This window comes from Ostrinia furnacalis, unplaced genomic scaffold (assembly GCF_004193835.3).
Source record: "Ostrinia furnacalis isolate ACB-3 unplaced genomic scaffold, ASM419383v2 OfSCF0166, whole genome shotgun sequence".
In the NCBI taxonomy this organism is placed as follows: Eukaryota; Metazoa; Arthropoda; class Insecta; order Lepidoptera; family Crambidae; genus Ostrinia; species Ostrinia furnacalis.
This window is the reverse complement of record NW_021130405.1, coordinates 373,309-387,831: the sequence shown is the minus strand read 5'-3', so window position 1 is coordinate 387,831 and position 14,523 is coordinate 373,309. Positions and strand designations below refer to the sequence as shown.

The following is a 14,523-nucleotide window of genomic DNA, read 5'->3' as shown; positions in this document are numbered from 1 at the left end:
AAGCAAGCATCGTTTGTGAATACAGGCGTATAAGTAATATGTCTTCTGTGGCCCTTACTTAAACATTAGACTTCCCAAACTAACCACGAATTAACTGTTAGTACTTTTTAGACTTTGCACATTACATTACATTAGAAGGTCTGGCCTGGTGATCCCGTAGGGACAAATAATGCTACGGGAAAGAATTTCCCACCCAGAGTCACGGTTAGTTAGTTTCGGTTGGTTATCCACTTTTAAGAGTTTCGTACCTCAAAGAAAGTGGACCTTTATAGGATCATTCCTTTAGCCGTCTGCCATTAAGGGCCTTTTCCTAAAAAACGCACCCCCGTGCGTTTTTCGGTTTCAATACATCTCCATGAGTGATTGAGTTAAAATAGTATCAAATACATGAATATTTTGAAATATGAAAATAAGTCTGTAAAACATCTAAGATTATGACCTAAATATTACTGACGTTTGCTTGTAATAAAATAAAGGTATACGTAGAAAATGAAACTAATTTGCAAGTCATTCAATTAAAATGTTTGAAGAGTTAAACTTTTTGGAAAATCTAGAGATATTTTTCCCAATCGGAAAAACTGCACCTGGGAAAAATTGATATTACACTCTCGAAATTTTAGCTCGATACCTAGTTACCATGAAAAAGGGAATAAAAAGTGGTCACCTCGAAAACATGGTGCAACTCTATCAAATTCCGCTGGAAGTAGACAATTGTGAGAAGTTTTATTTTTTATTGGGTTGGCTTTTAATTTTCAGCAATCGTTAGAAACGGTTTTAAAGTGAGTATTGCTAATGAATACTTGTTCATAATGATAGATGTGTACGAGTATAACCTCCTGAGACCCCCGGTGTCACTCGTGACACTTGAGTATATATTTTTTTTACAGCGCCATTTATTGGTATTTATGAAAATTAATAAAAGTGTGTGAAACGTTGGAATATGTTACATATCCAAAAAATTGCTGTGCCTCGCACGAAAGGGTTTTTGATTTTGTAAACATTAATTGAAATTTTGAATTCGCGCGACCTCCGACATGACACATTCCAAGAAAAGAAAATATTATTTAAAACAAGTTTTTTGGTATTGTTTTGTGTTTTCTGTGTGCTACGGTAATATATCTCTCAGATTTTGCGATAAAACTATTAAAATGTTTCTATTGTAATAAGTATTTTCGTCAATTAATTCGAGTGTCACTGGTGACACTTTGGGCACTCGTGACTTGAAATATGGTCCTTTTTAGGATTGTCTGATGGTAACGTCAAGTCAATGTTATGCAACTTTTATGAGACAGATGATAAAAAAAATTATGCTCCATCCTCAGATCAGACCCTGGATATCATCCAAGACCAGAGTACTTGTCAATACCAATCAAATGAGTCAAAACTCGACAGAGTTACATCGTTTAGTCACAGAGTTTCTATGGCTACCTTCCGTCTCCATCATCAGATCAGCTCCATGACCTCATTATATTAAAGTCTCATCTGAGTTACATGTCTATGCAAAATTTCAGCTCAATCGGTTGGCAGGAAGTAGCTCTAATTCAGCTTCCAAGATTTTACTCAAACATACATTCACACATTTATTGCAAGTTAATTAAAGTTTGTTATAACAAGTTCAATAAAAGCTGTTAAAAAGTAAATCTTATACGATTCTAAACAATTGCAGATCAATTTGAAACTAAAAACACCTATTTTACCATACCTGAAGTAATTAAAATATTAATTAATTCAAGCCCGTTTTAATGTCTTTGAAACCCGTAGTGTCACTGGTGACACCCCCCATTTTGGCGTATGTAGGGGGGCTAGATTTTTTTTCGCATTTTTTGTTAGTTGTACATATGAATCTTAGCCTGCCTTCCAAAATTCAAGACAATCCGACAATTTTTAGGGGTCTGGGTCTCAGGAGGATAATAAATAATGAAACTATTGCTTGATAATTTCTTTCTTACGCAAATAGACTCTATTTAATTAAATTTTGATTATTTTTTTTACATGTTTACTTTATAGTGTTCTTTTTTAAAGAAAATATTTTTAAATACAATTTGTCCTAATACGCATGCAGTTTGTTGAAAGCTTATTCTGTATCCTGATGTACTTACCTAAATTTATTTTAAGCGTTAATCAATATTATTCATATTATTTCAAGGTTACCGGTAAACGGCATTTACCACGGCATCCAACGAGAAATGTTTTTCTATTTCCTGGGAGGAAAAGCCATAGCAAATTGGAATTGAGTAATTTTTCAGAATATGGATCAAAATTCACTTCCTTCTCCACATCTTGATTTCTCGGAACAAGGTTATTGAGGTAAATAAATATTACATTTTATAGACATGAATTTATTTTCATATTCTTTGTACAAAGGATGGGTAAATCTACTTAGTTGTTGTACTTATTTTAGACACTTACTTATAAAATATTGTTATTTATCGTAAACAAGACACAGATTCTTATGCACGATTATCTTTTAAGTAAGGTATATCTACTAGGCAACATTTGACGTTTAATAAATTATAGTAAAGTTGTATATTTTTTTAAGGTAGCCAAATGTCAGGTAGGTATGTAGATCAGAAACAAAGAATAATTATAGCGGACCAGACACATCAGTTAGTATTAAGGTTGAGTTGCACCAACTTACTTTAACCATAACTATAACAATATCCGGTGTCTTTTGTATGGAGTTTGACAGATTTTTGACGTTTGCCTTAGAATGTCATCACTATTGGAACTTTAGAAGGAATGGCAGTAATATTGATGCCTGTCATTTGTTGCCTAGTGCTACACAACAAGACGCCTTGTATTTGCTAGGAGACATATTACTTGACATGTCAGACAACGTTGTCTGCTATATTATGCCACAAGTGAAAGACAGCCCCCTAGAGAATACTAGTAGTTTTGACTCTGTCACAGAAGTAATTCCAAGTAAATCAAACACTCAAATATCATGAATTATTATACTCAAATATCATTAGAAGATGAAAAATCAATCAAAGATATCATTTCATAAATTTTATGAAAATATTGAAAAATCTTACAACCATTCTTTTACAGTCAAGTGGGTCGATAAATTAATTAACTTATCAGTATTATTTTTCTGTTTATTAACGTCAAGTTTGAAAGCCTAACATAAAAAAAAATTAAACCAATTTAATTTTTTTTGATGAAAAAATTTTCCACCATGACATCAAACATTTTTTGAAATGTATAAACATGTTATTGCTAACGATTTACCCTGATACACTTATATTCTTTCCACGAATTCACACTGCGTCCCCAATTGAATGTAATAAAAAAATAATTTGCGAAACCTTTTCTTATTTATTTTTATACATTTACCCACACACACTTAGTGAATAGAAGTGAAAGACATAAAAAGCTGAATTAAAGTAGGTAGATAAATTTTGGTACTTTTCAGGGCTAAATTTTTAAGTAGGGAACAACATGGAACGCCACTTAAATCTCTTTTAGTATATTTTACTGAAATAACACCAGAACCTTTATTTTAATACTTATCTTGATAAGCAGGTATGCCATTAACAATTCATTTTTTTAAGAAACTTTACCTATACTTTGCTAGTATTGTAAATAACAAATCGCCAATTAGAAAAAGTTGTGAAAAATTCAAACTTTGATGAAGGTTTGATTTTCTGGAAATCTTGTTTGAAAATTATTCGCTAGAGTAACATCTATTTATTAATAAGGAACTTAACTGCCCATGCAGAATATTTCACGGAGTTTCCGTGAAAAATCTTTGTGTATAAACTTGGTAAGTTTTCTTTGAACATTTTTTGCTTGCTACAAAGTTTTAAGAGGAGGATTTTCTATCCATTCTATGAAACTGTAGTTAAGTTCTTACTACCTGTGTTGGAGGTTGTGCACCATAATTAAAAGTTCCGGTGTTCGACCATAACGACACAAAATCGACTGAAGTTAAATTGTAAAAGTTAGTAGACAAGATCAGAGGTGGAAAAATACGAGATTACTGACTCAATTTCGACGGATTGGTTTAAAATTATGGCTGACATATAACGCTGAGTCTACATTAGACTGCGATATGAATGCGATTAATATGTATAAATAGACGATATGCTTATGTTCTAAAGAACTCTACATACCCTAGACTTGATGTCCGCGGCTTAATTTCGAAAGAATAATGTCGAGGAATTGTACTTTCTATAACTTTTGACATCATGTTAAAAGTCGACGACTCATGTCGACAGGTCGGCGGGTTTGATGAGCATTAGAACAACATCGTCATTGGTACTGGTCACAACTACATAGTAATATATTCCTACTTGTGCAAGAACCCATTGGAACTACAACTACAACCAAATCGCTTAAAATACCATACATTCATCGATTCATTCATAATCGCATCGTTATGTCGCTGTCTCGTATAGCCATACCTTTAGGACTGAATTTATCTCTCTTATTTCTTTTTATGTTTACGGCTATCTGTATGTAATTTTATTAACTTTTGAATTACACTATTTGGTGGCAATCAAATTGAGACATTTATTATTTTAAGTGTATAAACATTTGTATCTTATTTTAGGGAAAACACTGCTTTTGAGGATATAATAGCATTTTTATAATAGCAAAAAATATTATGTTAAAAATCTTAAAAGCACATTTTCTTTTTCGTATATGTGGGGCAAGTCTTGATAGTAATTTAAGTGTATTTAAGTTAATTGATTGTAAAGAAGAAAGAATAGCATAAGGTAGAATTTTTCACTTAATTAACAAACCTACATGATCTACTTATTTGTAAAATTCAATTACACTTATAACTATTAATTACGAATTTAGTACATTATCACATTCATGTCAACCAGTAGGTAAGTAGTAATAGAAAATAGTAGGTAGAATATTTTTTTTTAAATAAATCTCGTCAGACGTTTTAAAATTTTCATAAAAATTCAAAAACAGTTGAGTTAAAATAAAAATTAAATCAAATCCAAAAAAAATTTACTTATTGTACTATTGCCAACAGTGTTAACTGCCCATTGAAAGTCATGTCATCTCGTTCTATCGCAAAGAATCGCCATTTGTTAGAGCAAGAGCAAAAACGGAAATGGATAGTTAACAGTGTGGGCGTGTGTACGTTCAAAATTGTTGAATCCCTCCATGGATTTAAATTATGAAACTGATAGATAGAGTGAAATAAATGAAAAACAAAGTTTTTATGTGTGTCTGAAAGCTATTATAATAGGAAAAAAAAAGTTATTGTTTTATTTTAGTTACATAGAAAATAATCTGTTCTGAACAAAAATCTTTAAAGGTACCCCCGTAAGTTTATTTGCAAAGAAAAGCCTGTATAGAGGCTGTTATTTGTAGTTTTAGAACAAATAATAATAAATAGCTTTAAGTTCTAAGAAATTTTAAAAGTTCGAGGTAACGTCGACAGTCGCCAATAAATTATTCTGTTCAGGAAATTATTCATCTTCATAATCAAACTTCAGAATCCCTCAATTTTATTCATAGATATTTAAAACTATAAAAGGTGTAACAGAGAAGGTTCAAACCCATAATTTAACAATACCATAACAAAAAATACAACGTGTATGTTTGTTACATTACTTAAAATCTAAATTGTATACCTCTGACTATTTTAAAGAAATAAAATTGTTTTGTAAAATAAATCTCCTAATTAATAAACTAATTAACAAGATTGCAAAAAAAGAAACAAGTATATTTTTATTTCTGGTACACAATTTAACTTGAAAAACTATCATCTATTTTTATATGCTCGCCACAACTTAATAATTAAAATACAAATTAATTTAAATGCAATTAATCGTCTCCAAAATTACCTTTAAAACCATAACCCTCCTATTGCTTTGCCGTAGTCGGATAAACGTATTTTAACAACCAATTATGAAGGCATGAAGAAAATAACAAGACACTTATAATTACGGTCAAATATTACAATTTCATGGTCTTCTTTCACAAATTATTGTAACACGCTATAGGTATTAAAAAGTGTGAAAATTCCTTTTAAAAACATTCTACAAAATGTGCATCTTCTAGATTTACCATTAATTTAAAGTATAGTAATTATGTGTATTACGATGCGAATCAGCATGCTGCGTGAATTTTGTTTCTGATTTTTTTTATCATTCAGCATACTGATTCGTATCCAAGACCACATAAAAAGTAGTACACACTAATGAAACCGTAATAACTAACATTTTCTACCTTTTTAGTAAACGTATTGCTCAGTATTGACTCACATTGAATTTGACACTTTATTTAGTACATAATTATGTCGAAATTTGCCTGAAGTTATCGGACGCACTGCGAGCTACTAGCTTACTTAGCTCATATAACTGTAATAACTTTTTATAGCCAGGTTTACACTGCAATGTAATAGCAGCTCTTTTATTATTTTGATTAATACCATAATCATCATCATCATCATCATCAACAGCCCTTTACAGTCCACTGCTGGACTATGAGCCTCCTCCACTATAGTGCAGGGTTTTGCCATAATCTCCACGCTAGGCAGGCGGGTTGGAGATCGCAGTTTAAAAGATTGATGTTTTTCAGAGAGCGCTGCTGCCCATTCTCTGTTTGATGTGTAGTCCCTAAGTCGCCTCTTACGACACCCGCGGGAAGAGTAGGGGTTGGTGACAAATGCCATAATATTTTGCCTAAATATTAGACAAAACTCACCTGGAACCCAAAATTCCAGATATTAAAACATAAATACTTTTAAGTCTGCAATGTCAGCCTGTATGAGGTGGGCGCTAGCAACTGCAACACAGTCCTTGACTAATGCAGTTGCTAATGCAACAATGTTTGTGCCTGTAAGTGTTTTTGTTGCCAATAAAGATTTATTTATTGATTTACTAGCCATATTTTAATTTGCATAGTTCTAATAGCTGCATGAGCTAAGGTAAGGTATTAAACTGTCTATTCTAAGCTTTATAGTGCTCTTCACAACACACCTTATTACTGTATAAAACTTCTACTGCTTTAGTAAGTTATTGTGCTTTATAAAAATAACTAATTAGTGCTTTAAATACCCGTAAGTCATAATAAAGTATTTCTATGGTAGGTATTGCTATTTTGTACATTGCCCTTAGTTCTCCGAAAAGTTTTATAATCGTGTTGAATGTCGTTATGTGTTACAATATCTTTAATTATTTCATGATTTACAATCTAACACACAAGAAGGTAATTGCCTTCAGGTTCAGAATGTCCAATTCCCAAAATGTCCAACGGTTTCAAAATGTCCAATTCCCGGAATGTCCAATTCCCAAAATGTCCAATTCCCGAAATGTCCAATTCCCGAAATGTCCAATTCCTGAAATGTCCAGTTCCCGAAACGTCCAATTCCCAAAATGTCCAATCTACTATTATGATGGGTTTGTTAAATAAGTCCTCATAGCCTTTCTTAAAAATTAGTAATTAATATATTTCTGTACGAATGCGTTTAGTTTTTGCAAAATCGGCATATAAACATAGAAAATTTGTATTATTTGCAAAAAGTACGTAGAAAAAAATGCTTTGTTTGGATGATTCTTTTGTTACTTATTCTTTGTTTGTACAGCTTATAATTAAAATAATTATGTTACTCGTCTAGCAACAATTTAGACGTAATAGACTCCAGTGGCGTCTTCAATGATCAAAGTAACGTTGTTGTACCACAATTAGTCGTATTTAGTTAAAACTTTCCTTGACAATAATTAAAGCCAGTATTCACAAACATTACTATGAGGTCTCACAGTACGCGTGGACGCACAGGGTCACACAATCACAGGGCTCTATTCAACGCTGTGCGTTCGATTTGCTGCTTCATTTAAGCAAGCATCGTTTATGAATACGGGCGTTAGTATTTCGTCTAAATTGTGGCTAGGTATAGCTGCTATAAAGCTAGAGCCACTAAGCGTGATATAGTGTATACTGGTAACATGTCGCCTCATGGCATAGCATACATGGAGCTAGAACACATACCTACAACGCCATCTATCTACCGAACCTACAGCCATAACGCACAACTGAAAAGGTAGAAAAGTAGCGCGATGATGGTGACGTAATAGAGCTGTCATGGTATACAAGTTTAAAGGTGAGTATAGATTAGAGCAGTGTTTTTCAACCTGTGGGTCGCGACCCCCGGGGGGGTCGCGAGAGGTCGAAAAACTACCTCAGTAAAAAAAAACAGTGAAGTTTTAAGATAGATTTGTCCGAAATCTTATTAAGCAAATGCATAAATGTTGTATGGATTGAAGTATTCGTAATTTCATAAATTCGTAAAAAAATGCAACATAATAGTTTAAAATATTGAAGTATTCGGTCCCTACAACATCTTTGTAACATAATAAAATGGATAGAAAAAAGCGAAAGGTCGGGGTTGTGGTCGGGGGGTCGCCAATAACTTTTTCATGAAAAAGGTTGAAAAACACTGGACTAGAGCATTTCTATGTAATGTACGTTCTTACGAATGGTACAATACAGGAAAAATGTACGACATTTGGTTCGTGAAACGGTGATCACAAGAATATTTTATAGAGCGGCTCGTTGTTCTGTTACAAGTAAATGCCTTAATCTATGTATGTTCACCCTAAAGTCTTATAGTATTTGACATAACAGAAACGGGGTGTCCCAAATCTCTTCAGTACCGCTGGAATCCACTCTCAATTGTTATGCGTCATGCCTGTAGTTCGAATTAAAAGCATCCATCACATACATATTTCTCAACTCCTAAATAAAAAGTAACACGCACAATAAACCCCCTGTTTATCTGATTGACTCACTCACTAATTAACAAATCATATAATCTATACCTACAGTACTTAGTAAAATCATTCATCTGTATCATTTCCCTAAACATACATACATTTTTACAGTTTACAAACAATAATGTACAGTCGCAGAATAAAAAGGTTCGTCACCTTAGTGTCGGTTTTCGCTTGCACTAGGTACTGTAAGAGTCAAACTTGCCAACATAACAGTGCAAGAAACAGAGCTGCTAACATTTAAATAAATATGACGTTTGCTAACGAATAAGGTTTTGATTGTTTATTTTTCTATCCCATCAGTGCAATGTTACAAAATGTAGTTTTTTTTAATAGAAATAACAATGGCAGGTTGAACCCGCAAGAAGGTTTTATTTAGTTTATCAATCATAATAATCTTCTTGACAAGATAAATCGACTTTGATCTGAATAATTTTGAACTTTACTGACGAACAGTTAAAGATTATTTTCTCTAACTCGAGATTATTCTGTAACATAGTTTCAAAAGGTAATATGTGCTCGCGATTCGTTGAAGGAATCTATTTGAAAACTGACGAACCTTTTCATTCCGCGGCTGTACATACACAGTTTATATAAATCTCACACTTATTTTCCATCGATGAATATTTGAAATACTCGACTATTCTAATAATTTCCATAGAATAGAATATAAACTATGCAATTGAAAATTCATAAGATTTAGGAATCAATATAATTAAATTTCATAACAAAGTTGAAGGCAACTAAGAGCTTTTGAATTAAAATCTCCTTACAGATCATTTACAATGACGTATTAAAATTACTAGGGACGATGATTAAGGTATCAAAAATCTAAGGCTTAGTGTTAATTATTGATAGGAAAAGCCTGGTCACACACTTAGGTTTTTGTCGTAACCGATCGTTAAAAAGATTATCATAGGATCATAAATTTCAATCATAATCATAATAATATTATCATAATTATCTCTCTCATTTTTAAGAAATAAACAACTCGACATAAACGAATGTGTGTGATGGCATTCAAACTGACTTTGGAGTCATACCATCAATTCAATATAATTTACCTTATAAACACAATCATGTCAACTTCAGACTTCAACCAATAAGGCCCAGAACAGACGGTGAAACGCAACTGCAACGAAACTGCAACTGCTAGTTACTTTTGAGTTGCATCCAACTTTCAGTTTCAGTTTCATTCATCAGAATCATCAGAATGTTGCAGTTTCGTTGCAGTTGCGTTTCACCGTCTGTTCTGGGCCTAAGACAAAGTTTTATGTAGGTAAGTACTACCTACTCGTTTTATATTCAGTTCTGTTACCTTTAACCAATAATAAAAGAAAACCTGCAGGTTTGTGTAAGTGTCCTAAACCTGACCTAGCCTTTGTACAAACATTTGTCCATTGTGCGAATGTTTGTGCAAAAAGGACTGTTCGTAAACTCACCGAGAATGGGTTCGCAAATGGGTCTCATTCAATAAGCGAATCCTTTTGAATGCTTATGTAATATATCCAGAAGGATTTTATGAATTAATTCTACAGTGAATTGATGGTATAACAATATATTTGGGTATCCTAATCCTAAGGACTATGTGGCAGTGGTCGGAATGGTTCTAAAATAATAAACTTGTGCTAAAATCACATATTGTAGAGTCGGACATAAGTTCGTGATAAATCTTATCTAAGGGTTAGTAATCGTTTAAGCGTCATTTAGTTCAGTAGTCAATTGTGCATTATTAATAAAGAAGTATTTCAGTACAAAATAAATTGCCTCCAAAAATACTGGATACTCTTACTCTAGCTTATTATTCTCAAAGTTGGGAACGCCTCCAATGGCGTACCTGTGAACAAAGAATGTTGTGTGAACAAAGTTTTATGATTCCACTTAATATTGTGGTGGTCAACCTAATGGATTTTAAATTTGATTTACTGGTAGATAATTTCGAAAACGAGTTTTTTTTATAGGAGTAGGGCAAGAAAAAATCTGGCATCTTTCACAAGGTTCACGAAACCATTAGATAAATATGGATAAGTGCTCTTTGCAATTCGATATTAGGCTTAATAAAACTGAAGCACATTAGCAAACACTTACCCATGAGACCAACCGTTAGAATTGACTTTGCGTCGGCGTCCCGTCGAATGACTCCTCATTGATCAGGCGCAGTTTCACGGACTCCCTCCTCAGGTTGTAACTGGTGGATATGTGACAGTGCTTTACATCAACCGTCAGCAAATCCTCGTTCAGCTCCACTCCACTCTTCTCCACGTCTGCAGCAGCACTCGGCTTCCTCTTATGCCGGAATGACGTCGCTCTTTGTGAACTTGACAGAAAACTGTCAGTCGTCGTGTTCCCATTGAAGGTCTTCTCACCCTGCCCTACCCCCAACTGCTCTAGCTGAATATTCCCTCTCAACTGTGCTGATGTATCTATACACGGAATCAACTGCTTAAATTCCTTCCGAAAGTTCTCATTCATCCAAGCGTAGATGAAAGGGTTATAGCATGTCGAAGACATTGCTATTATATGCCCGATGAAGAAAATCAAGAAATAATACTTCAAGTGGATAGCATAGATGTAATAGTCATTGCACAAGTTGATCACGTTCAGAGGCAACCACGAAAGACCGAATATGGTAACCATAGCGATCAGCATTTGATTGGTCCGTCGCTTTCTATTCTTATCCAATTCTTCCTTCCTAGAATTTTTGCTAGCTGCTTTTGCCTTAGCTCTGTCGTTCAATTTGAAACTGACGCACGTGTAGCAGACGGCTATAACTATGAACGGTAAGACGAACTGTAGGCAGGAGGTGACAGATCCAAAGATACGACGCAGCTTCTCAGTCGGCCATGTTTCTTCGCAGAATCTCCCGATGTCCAAATCATAATACGTCATGAAAATCGCGTACGGCATCGTCACGGTGACTGAGAATGTCCATATCATTATAATAACTGTAATACACGTCTCAATCTTCATCCTCGGTCGAAAAGGGTAAATGATTACAAAAAACCTATCGATAGCAATAGACATAAGAGTTAAAGTGGATATGTATACGCTGCACCCTTGGGCGAAAGGCATTATGTGACATAGTAGTGAGCCCCAGCTCCAGGAACCTCGGAAGGAGTAAAGTGGGGTGAAAGGAACTGCGAAAATGCATAGCAAAATATCAGAGAGCGCTAGATTGCTGATGAATAAATTCGTGACAGTCTGCATGGCTTTGTTTCTGATCACGACGAAGCATACTAAAAGGTTCCCGACGAGCCCCAAAACAAATATTATGGTGTAAATAACACAGAACAAGGCTTGAACTATTTTGTTGTCGATGATGTTTTCGTAGCCGGTCGTTTGCGGCGAGGGCAGACTGTTCGGCGTCCCGTTGCGTATTTTCTCTGAGATATTGCCTAGGAAACTGTAATCTAGTGCTGTTTCGTTCATTGCTTCCAATTCAGGTGGTTTCTTCCAATGTAAGATAACAATTTATTCTTGGCTTTAAAATGACAGGTTTACGAGTTTCGGCGATGGAATTTATCGTTGGCGGACCCTGTAACAAAGGAAACGTGAGCATTTTAGCATTCGTGTTGAGTCGTAAACGTTTTTGTTTGATACAGCAATCGTAATTTCGAGTCGTAAACTGAGTAGAACTTTGTCAAAGTCGTTTGCGATATTGCGTGTAAGATGAGTGGAGGATTTCGTTCGCGACATGATTAAACTGCGTGGGTTTGTAGCATGAATAACCTGATCTGTTAGGGTCTATAGTTTTGAAGAATACCTAAGGGTTTAGTGTAGCTTGAAGAAAATAAATGTAAAAATTATTAGAAAGAAAGGTACATATATTATAATGGACATCACACAAATACAGGCAATTACATATACATGACAGTGGCACATAATAATGAAAGAAAAAATAAAAACAAGAGTTATCTGAGCAGTGCCCAGTAGTGCCCACCCATTCACATATGTACACATTCACGAACATGATGCCCACTGCAGCGGGCGTTAAATATAAACTTTATCTCCTTACCTACATTAAATGTTTTAGAAGAAGGTATTTTTCATCACTGTTCTCGCTGCTACTCCTGATTACCTAAATATTATGTCGATTAATCATTAGTTTTTAAAACAACAATACCAACTGGTATTATTCATTATATTCCCAGCGTTGTACTATCAAAATATTTGATCAAGTCAAACTTACTGCAAAACTTGTAACAAGAAATTATCCTCAAATTCGACAGGAAACTTACGGAAACTTACTAGTTTCAGTTTATGTGGATCATGGGGTTTTCCCTCTTGTTTTCCTCTCAAAACTTATAACTCCATTACAGTTACAATGTTGTAGATTTATACCCGAACTTAAATGATTATAGCTACTTTTTTGCTACCTATATGCAAAATTTGATGTAGGTTTTTTGTCGTAAATAAAAAAGTAGGTTACCTAACTTGACGCTAAAAAGTATGGAGCTTAAAGCACTGTTTTCAATCTTACGCCACAGGCTTCATTTCTCACAACTTTCAATGTACTCACTCAATAACAACCTTTTTGTTTGACAGACGATAAACATTACCTACCAAATTTGCAAGTTTCTTCACCGAATAATTTATAGCGCGTCAAAATTGTCAAATGAGGCCCATTTCCAGCCTAAGAGCACCATTAGAGCACTGAATACCGTACATTGAAAACAGACGATCTTGCCAATCTACAAAAGCATCTTACTTATCTAGATGTTATAGATATGATTTGACAGCAAAACAACATCGCATCGGTAATCTGTTATTTGGCTTATACCTTTTTAGCAGCCGAGTTATTTAGCAAGCTAGTGCTAGTGACTCAATCTATTTATCATAATAGGGATGATGACTGGGTAATGAAATCGAAATTCTATTTAGTCCGTCAGACAGATAATTAGAAAATATTAGACTCATATTATTATTTTTTTCCATAATCAAATAATTACAGTATTATATTGAGTTGAAACGTCGCGTGACGTCACTTTTGAGTAAAAATTCTACTCAAGCTTGACGTATCGCGCCATTTCAACTCGATGTAGCACTGATAAAAAATATGAGTCTAATATTTTCTAATTATCTGTCTGACGGACAAATAAGTAATTGAAATTTTGTTATCTAGCCTATTATCATTATTCAATGTCATTATCATCATCAATCTATACGCGCAACTGCGCTATCTTCAACTTGACGCATCCAGCTCATCATTGACAGTAACTTTCCGCAATTTATCATTTGACGTTAAGACTTGCCCACTCCCTTGCTAATCCTACGTGTTTATGACTTTTAATTCTTTACGTAATATACCCAAATCCACACCGGCGAAGCCACGGGCAGAAGATAGTCTACCATAGCCATAACCGCAAAATTTATCTCCTGTCAGAATCGTCGCACAAGACCCATTTGCAGCCAACAAGTAGGTACCGTTATGGCTGTATGTGACGTATATTGAACAGCATGTATTTAAGGCGGCGTACACGCCATTCGATTCAATTTCTCGGAGCCATCCAAGGAAGCATTCGCGGGTCGTTTATTTAAAATATCGTGCGTGGCTTCTAGAAATGCAATAACACACAATTTACGAGGCCATTCACTTAAAGGTCTTATGTACGGAGCTTTATAGCTTATCTGCAGCTCTCCTATATTTGTAACTAGCTGTTGCCCGCGGTTTTGCTCGCAGTAGGAATGTTAAGTAAATTCTACACAGCGTTGTAGTCCCAAACTAAGCAAGGTCATAAAACTGTCTGTCTGTCTCGCTTTCGCGCCTAAATCACTGAACCGA

The 14,523-nt window shown here is 34.4% G+C and overlaps 1 protein-coding gene across 1 annotated transcript; it reads right to left on the bottom strand.

The window, feature by feature from the left end:
• Window positions 1-10,844: 10,844 nt before the first annotated feature.
• On the bottom strand, window positions 10,845-12,170 carry NGR-A7 (neuropeptide receptor A7). Its single transcript, XM_028305196.1, has one exon. The coding sequence runs from the start codon at window positions 12,168-12,170 to the stop codon at window positions 10,845-10,847; it is 1,326 nt and encodes a 441-aa protein (XP_028160997.1).
• Between the last annotated feature and the right edge of the window lie 2,353 nt (window positions 12,171-14,523).

Bases quoted from the DNA above. Each gene is read 5' to 3' on its own strand.
- NGR-A7 (XM_028305196.1), bottom strand. From the start codon at position 12,170: ATGAACGAAACAGCACTAGATTACAGTTTCCTAGGCAATATCTCAGAG.